This window comes from Triturus cristatus, chromosome 3_2, assembly GCF_964204655.1.
Source record: "Triturus cristatus chromosome 3_2, aTriCri1.1, whole genome shotgun sequence".
Taxonomy (NCBI): domain Eukaryota; kingdom Metazoa; phylum Chordata; class Amphibia; order Caudata; family Salamandridae; genus Triturus; species Triturus cristatus.
In genome coordinates this window covers 894,368,147-894,388,887 of record NC_140584.1, presented here as the reverse complement: position 1 = coordinate 894,388,887, position 20,741 = coordinate 894,368,147, and the positions used below count along the sequence as shown (strand labels likewise).

The following is a 20,741-nucleotide window of genomic DNA, read 5'->3' as shown; positions in this document are numbered from 1 at the left end:
CGACCCAGAAGGTGTGCGTAATTAAATAAACATCACTGCGGGTCTTCCTCAGGACTGGTGTAGGGAATGTAAACAGCCTATATAGAAGATGGTAATTTGGAATGAGTGGGGTTTGTTAAGACTGATCTATGACTCAAAAAGTGGGTAGAAGGGATGTATGTTTATCTAATTTGCGTATATTTTGGTTATTTTCCATAAGCACACATGCATTTTGTCACTTGTATCACCAAAGTCACATTCTTTATATTTGTTTGGCTATTGGTGTATGTGACAGCCATATACAAATGTAACTATTATAAATAACATATTAACTTTTTGAAAAAACTGATCTTTCATTTGTGGTGGGTTTTGTCTCTCATTCTGGTCTATAATAATTACTAGACCATTCTTTGACATTTAGGGGTCGATTACGATACCGTTTGGAAAGGCTCTGAATCTGATTCTGGTCTGTCGAATCAGATTCGGAACCCGTCTTTCCGACCGATTCGGAAAGCTTTCCGTATGACCGATTACGATGTTTGGAAAGCATTCGGACGGCATTCGTAAAGTCCGAATCGTTCGGAGCCGAATTGTATGTATCTACGGGCTGCTTTGCAGAACGACTTGGAAGCTTTCCGATTGACGTAATACGATGTTGAATTCGGACAGCCTTTCCGAATCAGTTGTTCTGACTCAGATCGGCTTTTGGAATCTGACTTTGGGGGCCCGTAGCAGGCCTCCCCCTTCACGCCGGGACGTTCCGAATCTGGCCCGTGGGGGTACCCATTGGTCTCCTCTTTCCAACCATGCACAGTATGGCAGGCACCAAGGGATGCTCGCCACCGGGTGCAGGATTCCCCCCCAACCACCCCTTTCTTCAATGGGAGCCTGTGTATTCGGTCGGAACACAGGCTCTTTTTGAAGTCAATAGGAGTCTGACCGAATGGTATCCGGAACCATCGTAATCGGTCAGTCGGACTCCCCGAATCCGATTCGGTTGAAAACCATTCCGGGACCGATTCGGTCGGAATGCTTTCCGACGGACACCGTAATCGACCTCTTAGTGTCATTTAGGATAGTTATCGTTAATCATTAATTAATTAAGTTTGCTAAGTTATTGTTTCACCCAACAGAACTCAGTTTAGATTATATTACTCATACCCAGGTTCTGAGGGACACTGGGTTAACCCCATTATCTTTAATGGTCTACTTATAAGAAGGCCAGGTTACAATGGCTGGTGCCAGTATGCTGCTATGTAGGTGTTAGGCAGTAATTGGATGCCCATAAGATTTTGCACTCTGACACAAGTCCCACTAAAGTCTTTGCAGTCTCCAGATTCCTATGTAGGATGTGGCGAATTAGGCACAAATATAGACCAGGGTCCACCACTACAAGTGAGACAGACGCAGTCTTGAAGGCAGCACTTTTTAACATGGAAATTGTCCTGTACTGTATAGCAGTGGTTGTTTGTTCCCCATTTTGTTTATATTCATGTGTGAACTGAAAGATCAAGCCTGTGGGGACAAATGTTCCACTTTATGTAAACCGAGGCAAAATTAACCCTATGCCAGGCAGGGTTCCTTTAATGTTACTGCAAAGTCTGTGCAATTCATCTAGTGTTGCCTCAAATCGTATTTGCTTTTTATTCCCCCCCTGCCTCCCCCCAATCATGATCGATTATTTTACGCATCTTTAAACATGCTTTTAAGGTTTTAAGTAGTGTATGTATTGTATCTTTGCCGTTTTATTGTATTCATTGTTCTTTTATGGCTGTTTGCCGAAATAAAGATTTATGACTGACTGACTATTAACCCCCTTCGAGCCTCGCTCCTCCTTAGACCCATTGTAGGACCGGGGGTCACCAGGCCCTAAGGGGGTAGCGTGACTCGAGCAGGTAGGCATCCAAGGGCTTACGTGTGAAGTGACCATACAGCACACACATCCACTGAGACAGGAAACGCACGCAATAATTGACACCACACCAGTAGGTTGGATAAAACCACTCAGTTTTATCTAGATCAACATCAGGATCAAAAGCATTAACACATCAAAACCTGGCATGGAATCAACGCGCAGCACATAACAAATCCATAGCGCTTCAAATATGGCAGTTTAACATGGCGCTGCACATAGCAATTCGATAGCGCCTTTAAACATGGCATTTAACATAGCGCTGCACATAGCAATTCAATAGCGCTTCACATATGACATTTTAACATAGCGTTGCACATAACAGAGTAATGGCGCTTCAAAACTGGGCATTTCGGTAGAGCATTAGCCATTGCCTTCCCTAAAGCGTTACACATGGCAATAATTCCCCATCGCTAAATATGGCATGGAACCCAAGCGCTACACATCTAATGGATCAACGCGCTCTATCGGCATTTGTCGTCACCAGGTCCTGGGAGTCTATGTCCTGGGACTCTGGAGTACCCCACCAACAATGTCTCCTGGGGCTGGTTAGTCCTAGACGCTACTGCGTCGAGGGAGTCCCTCTCTGGGACTCTCAGATCCAAAATTAGGTGGCGCACAAAGCTCTGGCCAGTTGGGGTCCCCTCCCGGGACCCGAGGCTGAAAGAAAAATGCCTCACGTTGCAGCGACCCGCAACTGCGGCGTCGCCGTGTAGCCCCCGGGGCACCGGGACCCGGTCTGCGGTGGAGCCCTCACTCCGGGGGGGAGTGTTCCAAACAATTATGCTGGCTCGTTGCAGCTGCCCGCTGTCAAGTGGGGCAGCTGGGAAACAACCAAGCCGTTCCGGACACTCCCGGGGTCTCTGGGGAGGGCCTGACGGGGCGGGCACCGACACTGTGCCCCGCTACCCCCCCTCCTTCTCCAACAGTCCCCCACTCACCGGGGATCTCGCAGGTGTCCTCTGCCTCTTCTGGCTTCACCCGGGCCCCCTCCTGGGACCCGGGACTTCGAGTCAGTCTCCGCGGGGCTGCAGATGTCTTTGGTGGCGGCTTCTCCGTCCTCCGCCCGGGCCCCCACCACGGAGCAAAGTGTCCGTCGACGTTGGCCAGCGCGGGGTAGGCTCCCGCCTGGCTCCTCGTCCTTCACCCGGCAGCACTTGTCTTCTCACGGGGAGCCCCCACCTTCTCCTGGGCAATGCACCAGCGCGGGGTAGGCTCCCGCCTGGCTTCTTCCCGGTCGGGGACGGTAGGTCCCGCCCCCAGTGAGGCTTGGGTTTCCGGGTCGCCGCAAGCAGCGCGGCGGCCCGCTCCTCGTCCGCACCCTGGGCGGCAGCGGTGATTCCGGCGGCGACAAAGTGCGGGGTAGGCACCCACTCTGGGCATAAGAACCGCGGGGTAGGCTCCCGCCGGTTTCAAACGGCCAAAAGGGCGGCAATACCCGGGGTGGGCTCCCGCATAGTTAAATGAGTATGCAGAGCGCCGCCATTACGCGGGGTAGGCACCCGCTGTCAAGACACAGTACCAAGGCGGCAGAAACACGGGGTGGGCTCCCACTGTTTCAAGTCAGCAAAAGGACTGCGATAACGCGGGGTTTTCAAATAAACCAGTTCTCCTCTCCTCCCAGCGCTATGGGGGCCGTGGATTTAGCGCTTCCCAGGCGCTAGGTAGCAGGCAGCTGGGATTACCACACTCACCAGCAGAGCACAGTCCATTCCAGGGTAGCGCCCACCGGATATAGCGCTCTCCTTCCACAGGCAGCTTGTATACAGCGCTCTCTCTCCGCAGGGACTGCAGTCAGGATCTCACGAGGCGCTGGCTGGTTCCTGCGCCCTGGGTTGAGGGTCTCTTGAGGGGGGGAAGTTGAGTTGGTGGCTAAAGGCAGTTTAATCAGTCTCTGCCAGTCGTCCCTGGGTTCTCCTCCCGCTGGACCAGATCAGTGGGTCAGTTCAGGATCCCTCACTCACTTAAAAGGCAGCGCCTAAGCCCTCTTACTTCCAGCGGCATAGGTCCCTGACTAAGCCCTACCGCCTAAAACTCCTGCGTAGGTTTCTCCAGGTCTGCGTTTCCCCAACTATGGCTTTCCCTCGCCCTGTGGACAGTAGAGGGGGGTAGGTAGGCTCAGGGCCCAGCACACAGGCCCATGTGGCGGTAACCCCTGGCAGCAGGTCCCCTCTCTCTCAGGTCCACCCTCTGACTGAGCACATGGCAGCCCAGCTTCACCCTTTATACGCCCCTCACCCCACCTTCCAGACAGTGCCAGAAGCTTCAAGAAGCGTCTGGGGAAACTGGTTCTAACTGGCCTAGGGGGAGGGGTAGAGCACCCTGGGTGCCAGGCTTCCCTCCAAAAGCTGTGGTTGCTGGGAAATAACCACTAGACTGTTAACCCAGCTCAGTCAAACGGCGCAACCACACAGCTATGGCATCTATTTTAAAAGTTTTAGGTGTAAATGGGAAAACTCAGTCTGCGTGCACCATCGCACAGCATTCAATACTTGCATTCACATAACATGCGATTTCCCACAAAAGCGAAAAATTTCAGGGAAAAAGGGCCAAGTCCAACACAACCCCCTTCCAGCCAAAAGCCAGGGTAGACCGATCAATGCCTTGATGGGCTTCCCTGCTTGGGGCGAGAAAAGGTGGACGCAGGCCCGCAACTGCAGGAGCACCCGCAGGTTCTCCTCCACTCTGGAACCCGATGGTTCCCTCTCTCAAACCTCCCTTGACCAACTAAGCCTCCCCACTGGGGTTCCCTAGCTGGTTGTGGCCAGGACTGGCCCCTGGGCCATCCAGATGTCTTTGGCCCTTGCGGTCTCACAGTGGGGGGCAGTAACCCCAGGCCTGTAGTACCCGTTGACCAGTCTCCTCCTCCTCCTCCTTGCAGTTCCAAACTGCCACTGGTCCTCCCACCTGGGGTCCGCACCCTCAGGCTGACCAGCCATCAGGGGCGAGGCTCTCCTACCCCTACCTCTCCTTCCGGGGTTTCTCACCCTACTCCCATGCGAGGCACCCTCAGACCACCACTCTCTCCCCAGTCCAGGGCCTTGACCCTGCAACTGGTTCCCCAACCTAGGGTCTAAACCCTTAGGCTGCACCGGTGCCAGGGGCGAGTCCTCCCTCCCCCTGCACCCCCTCCCAGAGTTCCGCACCCTCCCAACGGGAGAAGTACCCCTGGAAGACACTTCTGGGGGGACACTGCTAACAGATGTCCCACCCGCCAGGTCAGGCAGTACCCATCCCTGGCCTCCCAACCCAGGATCTAAGCCCTGTGGCTGAGCCGGTGCCCGAGGTGAGACCTTCCTCCCTCTGCACCCCCTTCCAGAGTTCCGCACCCTCCCACCTGGAGAAGTACCCCTGGAAGTCAATTCTGGGGGGACACTGCTAAGAGATGTCCCACCCGCCAGGTCAGGCAACCCCTGAACCTGGCATCCCAGCCCAGGATCTAAACCCTGCGACTGGGCCGACCCCAGAACCTCAGGAGCTCTGATTACAGTCGCCCCTGGTTCTCCTGACACTAGGGGCTCCCCTTCACTGGGCGGCACATCAGGACAGCCTAGGCTCCCAACCTGGGGCTCCCTTATGGAACTCTCCAGGCCCTGAGACTGCGGTTGGGGCACCTCGGGACACCTCCCCGTCTCACTCCTTCCTGTAGATGGGACGTGAGGCCCTACAACCCTCTCACTTCCCTGAGACCTAGCTGGGCTATTCGCCACCTCTCCCACCTCGCTGGGTTGGAAGATCCCTGCACCACCCCCTTCAGGGTCACTCCCCAATGCCTCCTCAGACACCCTGGCACTCACCCAGAGGTCTGCCTCCCGTGCAAGCTCTCTGGGGTCGAAGAACCCACACTGTAACAGGTGGTGACGCAACCTTGGGAAACTATTCCTGAGCATGTGCTCCTGGATGACTACCTGGCACAGCCCTTCCCAATCATTCACTGCACTCCTCACCACCCAATCCTCCAATGTAGTCCAACATACCTCCGCAAACTCCCCCCAGGACTGGTGGGACAGTTTTCCCCTGCCCCTGAACTCTAACCTGCCCCCCTCCTCCTGGGAATCAGGTACCGTCTCCCGGGCTCTGGGAGTGGGACACCCTACATTGGATCCACTCTCGCTGCCACCACTGGATCCCACCCTCACTGGTGAATCCAGACCACAGAAACCACTCTCAGGGGACAACCTACCCTCCCGAGCTAGTCTCTCCCTGGCAAAGGCCCTCTCTGCCTCCGCCATCCTTTCCTGCGCTAGGACCTTCTCAGTCTCTAGCCTCCTCTCCTCCACACTCAGCCGCGCTAGCTCCACTCTGAGCCTTTCCAGCGCCAGCTGATGCTCCCTTCCTTCCCTCCTACCCACCCACTCTTCTGGGGACAGGGAAAGGGACGGGGCAGTGCCCCCGGGACTGGACCCAGCGCGGGACTCCCTAACTCTGGTGTCCTCACTCGCTACTGGCGTCTCCCCTCGGTCATCTTCATCCTCCTTGTCAGTGTCACCACCCTCCTGGGTTATGGACTGGGCCCCCTCACTGTCGGAGTCCTCCCCTCTCTGGAGGTCCTCCTCCGGGTCTCCACTAAATCCACCCTTTAAATATGCGGAGGGGTAATCTGACAGGTCCCTACCGATCTCTAAGGGTTCCCCCCTCTTGAGGGCCTCATAGAGAAATAGCTTCCGGCGTGTGTTGCCTACTGGGGGTATCCCTCTCTCCCTGCAGAAATACATCACTTCCTGCTCCGTGTACTCCATAAGGCAAACCTCCTCGTAGGTCAACCCCATCCTGGCAAGGTACACCCGGGACACACCACCCACAGTGCAACAGGGGAACACAATTTAAAACACCACTTCTAGGAGGAAATCACAATTACAATAGGCGTCCAATTGCGGCGCCCACCGTCTCACTGGAGGGTGCTGTATAGTCACAGGTCCTTATCCCACCACTGCCACCAATGTAGGACCGGGGGTCACCAGGCCCTAAGGGGGTAGCGTGACTCGAGCAGGTAGGCATCCAAGGGCTTACGTGTGAAGTGACCATACAGCACACACATCCACTGAGACAGGAAACGCACGCAATAATTGACACCACACCAGTAGGTTGGATAAAACCACTCAGTTTTATCTAGATCAACATGAGGATCAAAAGTATTAACACATCAAAACCTGGCATGGAATCAACGCGCAGCACATAGCAAATCCATAGCGCTTCAAATATGGCAGTTTAACATGGCGCTGCACATAGCAATTCAATAGCGCTTCACATATGACATTTTTACATGGCGCTGCACACAACAGAGTAATGGCGCTTCCAAACTGGGCATTTCGGTAGAGCATTAGCCATTGCCTTCCCTAAAGCGTTACACATGGCAATAATTCCCCAGCGCTAAATATGGCATGGAACCCAAGCGCTACACATCTAATGGATCAACACGCGGCCTTTGCCGTCACCAGGTCCTGGGAGTCTCTGTCCTGGGACTCTGGAGTACCCCACCAACAATGTCTCCTGGGGCTGGTTAGTCCTAGACGCTACAGCGTCGAGGTAGTCCCTCTCTGGGACTCTCAGATCAAAAATTAGGTGGCCCACAAAGCTCTGGCCAGTTGGGGGTCCCCTCCCGGGACCCAAGGCTGAAAGAAAAATGCCTCACGTTGCAGCGACCCGCAACTGCGGCGTTGCCGTGTAGCCCCCGGGGCACCGGGGCCCGGTCTGCGGTGGAGCCCTCACTCGGGGGGGGGGGGGGGGGTTCCAAACAATTATGCTGTTTCGTTGCAGCTGCCCGCTGTCAAGTGGGGCAGCTGGGAAACACCCAAGCCGTTGCGAACACTCCCGGGGTCTCTGGGGAGGGCCTGATGGGGCGGGCACCGACACTGTGCCCCGCTACCCCCCCTCCTTCTCCAACAGTCCCCCACTCACCGGGGATCTCGCGGGTGTCCTCCGCCTCTTCTGGCTTCACCCGGGCCCCCTCCTGGGACCCGGGACTTCGAGGCAGTCTCTGCGGGGCTGCAGACGTCTTTGGTGGCGGCTTCTCCGTCCTCCACCCGGGCCCCCACCACGGAGCGAAGTCTCCGTCGACGTTGGCCAGCGCGGGGTAGGCTCCCGCCTGGCTCCTCGTCCTTCACCCGGCAGCACTCGGGGCTCTCCTCTTCTCACGGGGAGCCCCCACCTTCTCCTGGGCAATGTGCCAGCGCAGGGTAGGCTCCCGCCTGGCTTCTTTTTCCCGGTCGGGGACGGTAGGTCCCGCCCCCAGTGAGGCTTGGGTTTCCGGGTCGCCGCAGGCAGCGCGGTGGCCCGCTCCTCGTCCGCACCCTGGGCGGCGGCGGTGATTCCGGCGGCGACAAAGTGCGGGGTAGGCACCCGCTCTGGGCATAAGAACCGCGGGGTAGGCTCCCGCCGGTTTCAAACGGCCAAAAGGGCGGCAATACCCGGGGTGGGCTCCCGCATAGTTAAATGAGTATGCAGAGCGCCGCCATTTCGTGGGGTGGGCACCCGCTGTCAAGACACCGTACCAAGGCGGCAGAAACACGGGGTGGGCTCCCGCTGTTTCAAGTCAGCAAAAGGACCGCGATAACGTGGGGTTTTCAAATAAACCAGTTCTCCTCTCCTCCCAGTGCTATGGGGGCCGTGGATTTAGCGCTTCCCAGGCGCTAGGTAGCAGGCAGCTGGGATTATCACACTCACCAGCAGAGCACAGTCCATTCCAGGGTAGCGCCCACCGGATATAGCGCTCTCCTTCCACAGGCAGCTTGTATATAGCGCTCTCTCTCCGCAGGGACTGCAGTCAGGATCCCACGAGGCGCTGGCTGGTTCCTGCGCCCTGGGTTGAGGGTCTCTTGAGGGGGGGAAGTTGAGTTGGTGGCTAAAGGCAGTTTAATCAGTCTCTGCCAGTCGTCCCTGGGTTCTCCTCCCGCCGGGCCAGATCAGCGGGTCAGTAAAGGATCCCTCACTCACTTAAAAGGCAGCGCCTAAGCCCTGTCACTTCCAGCGGCATAGGTCCCTGACTAAGCCCTACTGCCTAAAACTCCTGCGTAGGTTTTTCCAGGTCTGCGTTGCCCCAACTATAGCTTTCCCTCGCCCTCTTGACAGTAGAGGGGGGTAGGTAGGCTCAGGGCCCAGCACACAGGCCCATGTGACGGTAACCCCTGGCAGCAGGTCCCCTCTCTCTCAGGTCCACCCTCTGACTGAGCACATGGAAGCCCAGCTCCGCCCTTTATACGCCCCTCACCCCACCTTCCAGACAGTGCCAGAAGCTTCTAGAAGCGTCTGGGGAAACTGGTTCTAACTGGCCTAGGGGGAGGGGTAGAGCACCCTGGGTGCCAGGCTTCCCTCCAAAAGCTGGGGTTGCTGGGAAATAACCACTAGACTGTTAACCCAGCTCAGTCAGACGGCGCAACCACGCAGCTATGGCATCCATTTTAAAAGTTTTAGGTGTAAATGGGAAAACTCAGTCTGCGTGCACCATCGCACAGCATTCAATACTTGCATTCACATAACATGCGATTTCCCACAAAAGCGAAAAATTTCAGGGAAAACGGGCCAAGTCCAACACCCATTAATCCTAAAATGAAGTTGGAAATGTTTGGAACAGACTAAAGGAACAATACCCGCTCACACTAATAGCTCCTCAGGGGCGAAATCAAATCAAGCATATGATTCTCATGGCTTAGAAGGAGATGTAAAGCAGCTAGTGTGCTGATCGGATCTTCAGCCTAAGTATTATTAGGGAGGTTGGCCCACACATTAAAATAACACAAAAGGTAGTATGTGTAGCTAATAAGGGGACCAGAAAGTCTACATGTGCATTAGCAAAATCAATACATACCCCAGGAGGTCTCTAACAAAATGCTGACAGTGCAGGCTGTGGGAGAGAAGGAAAATTGAACCAATAGTTCTGCCAAAGGAAGGGCGTTTTAAAGAGTGAACCTTCAAAGCCTTGTTAAAGATTGCCTCCACCTCTCCTAATGGGGTGGGGAAAAAATGAAAAATGTTGTAGCCTTTGGGGTGAGTTGCCTCTAAATGAGGCCTGAGAAGTTCACAGGGTTGGGCTAGGACAGAAAATAGGCCTAGACACTAAAATAAAAGTCGACCCAATTAGTGAGTCTGAAAGCGGGACAATTTTGAACTTGTAAGGGTTTTGCAAGGTATTGAAGACTGCATGCATTTGTGTTTGCTGCAGGTAATGTTTGGAGACATTCAACAACCAACAGTAAATCCCGGCCCAATAGCCCTTATAACAGGCCCACAAGCTGCTCAAACAATGACTTGCACACTGACTCGTCTGACCAGTCTGTCAGGCTCTGTCTCATTGTCCTATTGGCAAGTCCGACGTTGGAAGTCCAAGATTGAGTAGTTAAAAGCATGTCAAATTTATGAGTAACAACCTCCTCCTATATTTCCACTACCTACTTGACTAAAGAACATGCAGTGCTTGAAATGCAAGGCAAGCTGGCACCATGCTTCACTGGTGAAGAAGCAGCATGGTTCAACTGAGGGTGGGTGATTAACTCCTCAACATTTACCTCACAGTGGGTTACCCAATCCATAACCTCCTCTTCCAAGGTACTGAACTGAGCCTAACCATGGTTCACCAATGTCTAATACATCTTTGTGAGAATAAGCAAGATGTCCAGTTTCACCTGGTCCAAGATGCGACCAGAAATTAATAGCAAAATGAGCAGGTTGGCCAGCACCCTCGGGACAGGGCACTGACAAGCTTGCCTTTGGTGCACCATCTGTTTGTCCGCTGCACTGATGCTTTGTAGGCAGAATTAACAAGCATTGGCAAGGCCAAAAGGTCTCTTCTAGGCAAGAGCTATTGGCTTTGCCAATATGTTTTATCCGTGTTGCACACCAGTGTGGCTGCTATCCAGCATAGTTAAAAGTTAGTGGAGTAAAGGAGAGTGGCATGGAGTGTTACAAAGTGGCGTGGAGTGGCTTTGGATGGTGTAGAGTTGAGTGGTGTTGAGTGGCGTGGGGTAGACTAGAGTGGCTTGGACTAGCATAGAGTAGAGTGGCATGTAGTGGAGTAGAGTGTCGTAGAATAGAGTGGAGTAAAGTGGCAAGGAGTGGCAAAGAGGGTGGTTTATAGCGAATCGTAGAGTGGAGTAGTGTTGTTGCGTGGAGTAGAGTTTAATGGAGTAGAGCGTTATAGAGGAGAGTGTCATTGATGTAGTGCCCTTGAGTGTTGTAGAGTGGCCTAGAGTGAAGTGGCGTAAGTACAGTGATGCAAAGTAGATTTGCGTAGAGTGCAATGGCATAGAGTGCATTGTTTTTTTAGTAAATCGGTGTAGAGTGCAGTGACGTAGAATGCAGTAGAGTAGCCTGGGGTTGAGCGGTGCAGAGTAGACTGCAGTGGCATGGAGTAAAGTGGTGCAGAGAGCAGTGGCGTAGAGTACAGTGATGCAGAGTGACATAGAGCGCAATGGTGTAGAATGCAGTGGTGGAGATTAGAGTGGTGCAGAGTAGAGTTGCGCAGCGTAGAGTGAAGTGGCTAGAGTGGCACAGCATAGAGTGCAGTGGCATAGAGTGGTGCAGAGTGGAGTAGTGTAGCATAGTGCAGTGGCATAGAGTAGATTGTTTCAGAGTAGGTAGCATGACGTGGCATAGATTGGAGTGGTGCAGGGTAGAGTGCAGCTGCATGGAGTAGTGGCGTAAAGCAGAGTGTTGTAGAGTACAGTAGTGTGGCATAAAGTGAATTGGAGCATATTAGAGAGGCATAGAGTACAGTGGTGTAGAGTAGATTGTTTAAGTGGAGTGGTGCAGGGTAGAGCGGAGTGGTGCAAGTTAGAGTGCAGTGGCATAGAGTAGTAGAGTAGAATGCAGTGGCATAGAGTACAGTGTTTCAGAGGAGAGTGGCATAGAGTGGATTGGCATGGAGTGGAGTGGTGTAGAGTGGAGTGATCTACACTGGACTTGTGTATAGTGCAGTGAGGAAGAGTGCAGTGCTGCATAGCAGAGTGTGATAGAGTGCACTTGCATACAATAGAGTGGTGTAGAGTAGAGTGGTGTAGAGTGAATTGGTGGGTGTCGCACCCGACGCCAGCATTGCTAAAGCCGGCCCAGGTGGTAGGCTGTTATTGTGTCAGTAGAGCATGTTCACCTACTTTATTGTTGGCAGCAAACACATACCCCAAATAGTATAATAAAAAATATGTTTTGACATAGGCAGGATGTGTAAGGCTGTAGTATAAATAATGTAGCTGTTTTCAGGTTCCTGTAATTAGTTTTCTGGAAAGCAGTAATCTAGATTTTGAAGGTGCGGTGCTACTACACGTGTTGCACATATTGAGGCTATTGCTCATTCAGTGTAGTTGTGTAGGCTACACCTTTTGGCTTACCAATGCGTGTAGTAAAAGGATGGAGCAACTAGATCCGTCAGGTTGACAAGTACTCCAAATAGCCAAAGCAAAGTGCAAAATACAATACTTTCCACCCTCACCAATGAGGTGCTATAATAATCATCAAGCATCTCCCTTACCTATTCCCAACAAGGAAAGCTAAAAGCTATATCAAGTAAGAATAAATTATATCAAGAGCAATAAAAACAAGTGCATGGACCTTTAAGTAGGTAATGTGTCAGAACAGCAGAATTACCTCCTGCACATAACTAGTAGCAACTAGACCACAACTAAAACACCGACCAAGATGGATGCCTGGTGACGTCCAGTGTGCAAGGAGTAAAAATGGCAGTGGACTGACAAAGTGCAAAAAAAAAAAAAAAACGTACTTTCCACACAGACAAATTAGGGACCACAAAAATCATTGAGTGTCTTCCCCCACCTCTTACCAACAAGTAAAGCTAAAAGCTATAGCAAAAGCTTAGAAAAAGGTAAAAACAGTGTGCAAGAATATGATAATTTGCAAGTCAGCTGCAAAAATCCTACCATCCTATGTTCTCAATCTTCTGATAAAAATCATATCTCGCAGGCGTGTGTTTAGCTAATTTTTCTCCCATATGATATGCCCACCCACACAAGTAGGAAACCGTTGTCATTGGGGAAAAATTTGGGAACAAAAATATATGTTTTTTTGCATCGGCATAGATTTTTTAACAGCACATGGATGCTAGGAAACGGTGTAGTTTTGATCGCATTTTAGCTTTTGCATGACCTTCTGAATAAGAAAAAAATAGCGTAATCCCCACAGAACTTGCCGCCCTGCATTCCCTCCGTCTTTAGGTTTCAAAAAGTCTGAGGTTGGTAGGGCTCCTTTGCCACTGGTTGTAAACATCTTTCAGACCCAGCCTTGGGAAACTAGCTTGACTCAGCAGTGGCCTTGGCTTGGTCCTCTCTTGTAAAATATGTCCATCTACAAGTGGAGTAACGTTATTATCGGGGAGAGTGGAAATGCATTCACCGCTATATAAATGTGAGGAAATAGTCCTCTTCCTAGTATTTAACATTTCTGGGCCTCTACTCAGGGGAGCTTAACTGATGGGGGTAGAAGCCAGAGAGAGAGGCACACTTTGCGGCAGTATAATTGGATCACCACACAATTTTTATTTTTAGGTTTGAAAAACATGACTGCTGGTGTCCAGGGGACATGTTAGCTGCTATCCACGTGTTGTATTTGCCCACTGAAGCATACAACTTCAGGCAATGGGTCAGCCCATTACAGCCATTAGCTCTTGTGCACTATGATTGACAATGTTCTTTCCTCATGTCTTTACAACCACCTTAATAGAGGTGCACTTCATTTCCAGAGCTGATGTGCCAGTACTTTACTTTGAAAATGCTTTTCCTTTGCAGTATGTATATTCCTTGTATTGTATCCATCTGTTTGTTTAATATAGCTCTTTAAATTCAGTAATTCAAAGGCAAGACTATGTTTTCTTTGTGTTTCTAATGATCATATTTTCCTGTAATGTACATTAAATCTTAACAGGGTTTCTATGTCTTTTATAAGTTAAACTGTTTGCTAGGAAGCACCTATACCGTTGTACTAAAATGATTTGCAATTGTTAATTATTTTTACATGGAAACTTTTCATTGCAGGCATATAGACCGTATGCAGCATTTATTTCTTTGTTTAAATTTTGGTGGCATGCACTTTCAATATAAAAATACCCATTCCTCTAGCTTGCTAAGGCAGGACCTCCAAAAGCTGCTTGATTTATTCACTTGAGCTTAGCCCTGGCTGACGCTTGTCTACTTAAAGCGTGTTTTTGGTAGCAAACGACTGGAAGGAAAACCTGAATTACATTTCTGACAAATTAATGTTTGTATATTGTCTCTATGTTCCTGTGCTATTTCTTAGTTGTGTTCCTGTTTTTACAGGTAATCATCCCTGCGGGGACAAGCAAGGCCTTATTTTTAGCTCAAGCTGTCGATGTAGGACAAGCAACTGTCTACCTGCACATCAATAATTCAAACCACACTGGGTGAGCAGACATACATATATATATATCTCTTCTGCTTTCAACATGAATCACAGTGCATTAATAGCGCTCCTCATCAAACATTAGTTAATTGGTCGGATTCCACTTTTGAAGAAGCCTTGCCCTATGCTGTGTGCAAATTATGTGATTACTGTGTTTCCTTTGCAGATTCTTTACCCTGGAACTATATTATAAAACAGGCAGGCAATTATAAGCTGCACTTATGTGCCAGAGTGTTTCACCTGCATCGTGTGGCTTCAACCCCGAAACCGGTCCTAGGATGCTTGATTCCGGTCCAGGGAAGACATGGCTTGGCGGTTCGGGCTGGACTGTTCCCTTGAGACACAGGATCAAGACTGATTTGCATATGGCCATGTCTGAAATGGGGTGGTGTGGTGAGCAAAATAACGATGGATTAAACCCAGATCTGTGACTGGGGGTGAATGTTTTGCCAATGTGCAACATTCCGTCCATCATCTTGTGTGTTCAACCAAACGTGACTACATCCACCTCAGCCTACCCCTTAACCAGAGTTCCGAATACGTTTTTTTTATATTAATTATACATTTTTACTTAAGACATACATATATTCAACATACAAAGGAGAAGAAAGAAAGAAGATAAAGTGAACCAAAAGAAAAAAATACATTAGATGTCACATTTTACTTTTTATTCTAACCCCCCCCCGCCCCGGCTCGCTTTTTATCCCACTTCCCCCTGCGCTACCCCTCCCTCATGATCCAAAAGAAAGTTGAACTTAACATTCCTTTGAAGCACACCTTAACCTTAAATTTAAGTACAAATGCACATAGAAACAAGAATAAAAAATGCCACACGACTTCCCACAATCATTGTGCTATCCTAAACTAAACTAATTTCCATTGAATCAGCGTCCTCATTAATCCATCTGATTACTGGCGCCCAGATTTCAAAGCCTTTTTTTGCTGCCCTATGCCCCCTCTGTTTGTACACCGCAATCTCCCACTGGTATACTGCTAACAATTTCCAAAGCCAACAGTGTACAGAAGAAGGATCTTGATCTAGCCAGGTACTGGCCAAACATAACCTGAGCACAGCCATGGCTGTGAATACCATAATCCGATTTGGTTCAGCCATTTCCTGATTGCTCACCCCAAGAATATTCACTGGGGGAGTAAGATCCACCCCATATCCCAACATATTTCTGAGCCGATTACCAATCTCAGTTTGAAGAGAAGCAAGTCTAGGACATGTAACAAACATATGCACACTGTCAGCGGCTAGAGCTCCACAACGATGATAGTGCACACCCGAGACACGCCCCCCCCATCTAAAAATTTGTGCTGGTGTAATACATAAATTGAGCCAAGTTTTAAAACACTGTCCTTGCAAATTAGCCGAAATGAATGCTGTTTGACTTAACAGGAGGGAGTCCTCACATTCCCTTGCTTGCAGAAGATCCTGCCAACAATTTGTGTCTTTAGATAAATCATCTCCCATGTCCAATAAAGGAACTTTACTACATCTAACTACTTTCTTAGTCAGGAAATCCCTTATCTGTAAATATTTTAAAAAGTGATTATTCCCTATCCCAAATTTCTCTTTAATTGTGTCAAACAGAAAAATCTCCTGGTCTTCCATTAGATCTCCCAAGTGTCTCACTCCTCTTTCGGCCCAGCATCTCATATATTCGTCGTGAAAAATGGCTGGAAGTAGATCATTGTTAACCAAGGGGGTATATCTGTGAACTCTTCCCATATTCAACTTCTTTCGGACTGTGGTCCAGACCCTGAAAGCTCCCAACAATATCTTTAATTTAACCCTTTTAAAATAAGCAAAATCAATATGCCACATAAGACAGCCTCTAGTGTCTATCCCATATATTAACACATATATAGAAATGTTTGATGCTTCCCTCATTTCGCTGTTATCTCTTCCCAACAGATCGGCCATCTGCTGTATAGTTACAGCCCAATAATACAATTGAAAGTTTGGAACTGACCAACCCCCGCGCTCTCTTGGCAGAGTCATGTATTTTAAGGCTCTCCGAGGACATTGTCCAGCCCACAAAAATCTAGAGATCAACTGATTCAACGCTAACACCCATGATTTATTTATTTCCACTGGGATGACACTAAAAAAATATAGGATTTTTGGCAGAAATAACATTTTAATAACGTTGTTCCTACCTAACAGTGTGAGATGTAGATTATTCATCCTAGTAAAATTCGTCTTCAATTTCTGCATCAATGGCTCCAGATTAATATTAACAATTTCATCAATGTTCGCACTAATCTTGACCCCTGGATATCTAGAATTCTGGATTACTCGAACATCTTCCAGGTCTATTTTATCGTTCTTAACAATTTGTGTTTTACTTTCGTTAATGTGGTACCCTGAAATATTGCCTAAGTGATTTGCCTCCCTTTCTATCTCAACAAGTGCATCTCGTGGGTTAGGTGTAACTATTGCCAGGTCATCTGCATAGGCCAAGATCTTAGTATCGCCTCCTTTGGTATGCATAGCCTTGATCTTTTTGTTCTCCTCTATTTTCCTGATTAAGGGATCGATGTAAAAGGCAAACAATAGAGGAGAACAGGGACAGCCCTGTTGCATGCCTCGTGTGATCTTGATTATATCGGATGTAGAGCCCATCATAGCTATTCTGGCAGTAGGCTCCAGATACATAATCTTAATCGCTCCATCAAGGCCCTTTCTCTCCATAATTGCCCATAAGAAAGGCCAGGAGACCCTATCGAAAGCTTTTTCTGCATCTAAAAGTATTAAAGCCATAGGATCTCCAGTAACCTTTGTGGAATCAAATAGGGCATTGGTCCGTTGGATATGTTCTGTTGTACCCCGGCTCGGGACTAATCCATGTTGGTAGGGAGAGACTAGTTTTTTAATAACTGAGGCTAGCCTATTGGCAAGAATTTTAGCATAAATCTTTGTGTCACTATCGACCAATGTAATTGGTCGATATGACCTGATTGTGCCCTAAGAAATATCTGCTGTATTGTTTCCATTAGCTGTACTGTAAATTTCTTATAGAATTCCCCTGGTATCAAATCAATACCAACAGCTTTACCTGATGGTAGAGATTCAAGCACCTTTTTTTATCTCCTCAGCTTTTATAGGTGTTTCTAAGATTTCTTTCTCCTCAGGGGAAAGCTGTTCCAAAATGTGCCCATTTAAATATTCCTCTATTTCTCTATCCTCTTTAAGGAGGTCCTCTGTATATTACTTCTGGTAAAATTTTTGGAACGCAGAGGACCGCTTCTGGCTCAGTAACCAAACTGGTACTATGGTCTCTAATTTCAGCGATTGGGGCTTGTACCACCTTTTCTCTAGTGCGGACTGCTAGCATGTGACCTACCCTTTCATTACTCTCACATGCCTTGTTACGCCAAGCCATATACCTGCCTGCGGCTTCCTTGATTAAGATCTCTGTAATTGCTGACCTGGCTAGTAAAATGCTAGATTGGGCTGTCTCTGGATCTCCCCGATTAGAGAGAACATCTATCCGATGTGTTTCTGCCCTTCCCAGTTCATCATACAATGCGTGTAACAAATTATTTTCTTTCTTTTGACTCTTCCAGCCATACTTAGATGTTTCACCCTAACACCAGCCTTGAGAGTATTCCAGACTACATGATTGCTGGTGCTTCCTAGGTTCTCTTCAATAAACCTGAGAATCCACATCTTCATGTGCTGTACATAGCCTTCCTCGCTGAGTAAAGCCATGTTAAATGTCCAACGTGCCAGTAGAGATTTAATCTGAATATTTATTTCCAGCACCGAAGGGTTGTGATCGGACATAACTCTGGGGTACATGTATATTCTACTTCTTTGCAGCAGCTCTTGTGACACAAAGAAATTGTCAAATCTTGCGTGGATTGGATGTGGAGCAGAAAAATACGTGAAACCCGGCTCGTTCGATTCTTGCTTTGCCCAGACATCCGACAGCCCATGAAGAAGCCTTAGCTGTAACAAAGACTTGAACACTTTGGGTTTACGACCTTGATACACTGCCCCGGTTTGGTTAGAGGTCTGACAGCTCATATTGATATTAAAATCCCCGCAAATGATAAGTGGAAGGGGCCACACGACTAATTCCACATTCAGCCACTCGAACAATGCTGGATCATCAAGTACCGAGCCATAGACCAAGCATAGTGTAAACACATTATTATCTCGACAACATTGCGTAGTTACCCATCTTCCCATTTTATCGGAGTTAAATCGTGAAAACCTGGCTAGACCTTTCCGTGCCATTACTGCCACCCCTTTTGTCCTTGTGTCCTGCATAGTGTTAGTGGTCAATTGGTAGCCTGTCAACTCCACAGCCTCCCTCCTACAGGCTTCAATATGTGTTTCCTGTAGGCAGATAATATCTGCCTTCAGGATTTGGATGTTCAAACTGACTCTCCATCTGTTTTGAGGGTTATTTAATCCGCCGATGTTAATTGAAGCTATTCTAAGCTTATCCATTAGTAAGTGAATGAGGTTCGAACACCATGTGGCATAACCATACCAGTTTCCATATGCTTCCCACAATTATCACAGAAGACTGTCCATTTATATTGTATTGGAACCCCCCTCCTCCCCCCGCCCAACCCACTCAAAAAGGCAAAAAAGGTCCGGGCAGGATTATTTAAAAAGACCTCGCAGCCCAATTTCTGAAAGGGAGTGATCAGCTGTCGGAGCCTCCATCTTCTTTCCGCTGTTGTATTGCAAAAGTGCAGTCATACAAAGGAGGAGTGCCCCTTGGCTACTCGCCTTGCATCAGGTCTAGCTTTCTCAAATATTGCCTGGCATAAGAGGACATTTCCAAAGAATAGCTTAGGCTTTCTTGTTGTGCCCTGCTCTCTTCTTCCTCATCAGCAGGAATCTATGCACCCTCTGCACCTCTGATTCCCAGTTCCAGTGTGCAAGATCCGGAAAGGCCCCTTTAAATAGTCTTAGAACAAATCTGCGTATATCATCCCCTTCCGTATTTTCCTCTATGCCTAGTAGTCGCAGGTTATTTCTCCGTTGCCTGTTTTCAAAACCCTCCAGTTTACAGAGTACGTCAACCATTCCGGCCTAATTTACTGCGATTTGTTGTCCTGCACTCTCAGCCCCGGCCTCCAGCCCCACGACACGTTCCTCTAGGACAGTAGTAAGCTCTGAGATTTCTGAACAAACTTTAGTAACTTTGCGAATTGCTCCCTGAAGTTTCTTCGTTGCCATATGAGCCCTTTTGTGCTCATGACAGGCTTCCGCCTGAATCTGCTTAAGCGTAGAATAAATTAATCCCATGTATGGAGGAGATCCCGTCTTGCTTTCAGACTCTACAGAAAATTTAGGAGTGTTGAACTGGACATCATTCACAGCTTCCTCCTCGGTCTCTACCCCAAAATGGGTGGTGGTATAGTCCCATTTTAGCTGGCTTGTCTGGGTGTTATCGGAGTTTGAGCCCTTGTCTTTCCCTGCGCCTCTAGTGCTTCTCCTTTTAGTACGATTAGGTACGCGCCTTTGAGTATCAAGTTTCAGGGGGGGGCTGCCTCTATCCTCTCCTGTGACTTCAGTATCTGTACCCTCGACTTCACTGGCGTTGGTAAGTTAAGACTCACCCGTCAAAGAATAAAATCTGTCTCAATCTGGAGTCCTTGCAGTCTTGCCATACATATGGGCATAACAGCAATATAAGGATCAGAGGAGTTTATCCCACTTTGCGCCTCAGGCATAGTAGCGCTTACTTGAAGGCAGTTCTTATCCTCCTTCCTTATCTCAGTGTCAATATATGGCTCAATATTAGTAATGCTTACATTAGACAGATTTGTGACAGGCATTTCTGTTAATGTAGCCTCAGGAGGAAGTCTTACTGCTATTAATGGTTTGTCAGCCAGGCCCGCTTCAATATTTTTAAAGTCTTTACTGCCTTTCAATGTCTTAGTGTTAGTTTTACCTTTTGTTGAAGATTTTGCCTGTGCTCCGCCAAGCCCACGGCCGGAGAACATCCCGGGAACAGTGTGCTATTTAGACCTGGTTGCCGGGTTGACAGGACGCTGCTCTTCGCTGGGCGCCCTACCGTCTATCTCCTTTCCCTCCAGGCCGACCATGTGACCAGCGTCTCCACACTTCTCTACACTCGTCTTCCGGGCTGCCAGGATCCCTTTCGCTCCAGCAGTTGCGCCTTCCTTTGCCTTCCTTTGGTGGCGGTTTTGCTTTTGGGGGCATTTTAATATGCTTTAAGCTTGCCGTGCTCCTCCGTATGCCAGTCAGAGTCCGCTTAGCACTCCGGGACCACAGGTACGCTTTTCGCTTTAGTCTAAGAGCGCCGAGCAGAAGTTCTTTTCCAGTCTGAGTAATCAGAGCTCCGATTTTCTGCTCCGGCCTCATCCGGTATTGGTAAGTCTCTCCCGGATGTATTAGAAGTGTTCTTCCTCTGTCTTTACATGACTATCCAGTGCTGTAAAGTCAATTTTAATCCAGTAAGGGTTCAACTGTAGTAGATTTTTCACAGCGGCA

At 49.0% G+C, this 20,741-nt stretch overlaps 1 protein-coding gene across 1 annotated transcript in view; it reads left to right on the top strand.

The window, feature by feature from the left end:
• The window catches only part of CTNS (cystinosin, lysosomal cystine transporter), a 205,058-nt gene that overhangs the window by 61,982 nt on the left and 122,335 nt on the right, over nt 1-20,741 (top strand). Inside the window, exon 5 of the mRNA XM_085649318.1 lies at nt 14,149-14,252. Within this exon, the coding sequence (XP_085505444.1) occupies nt 14,149-14,252 (104 nt within the window). The remainder of the gene's footprint in view (nt 1-14,148; nt 14,253-20,741) is intronic.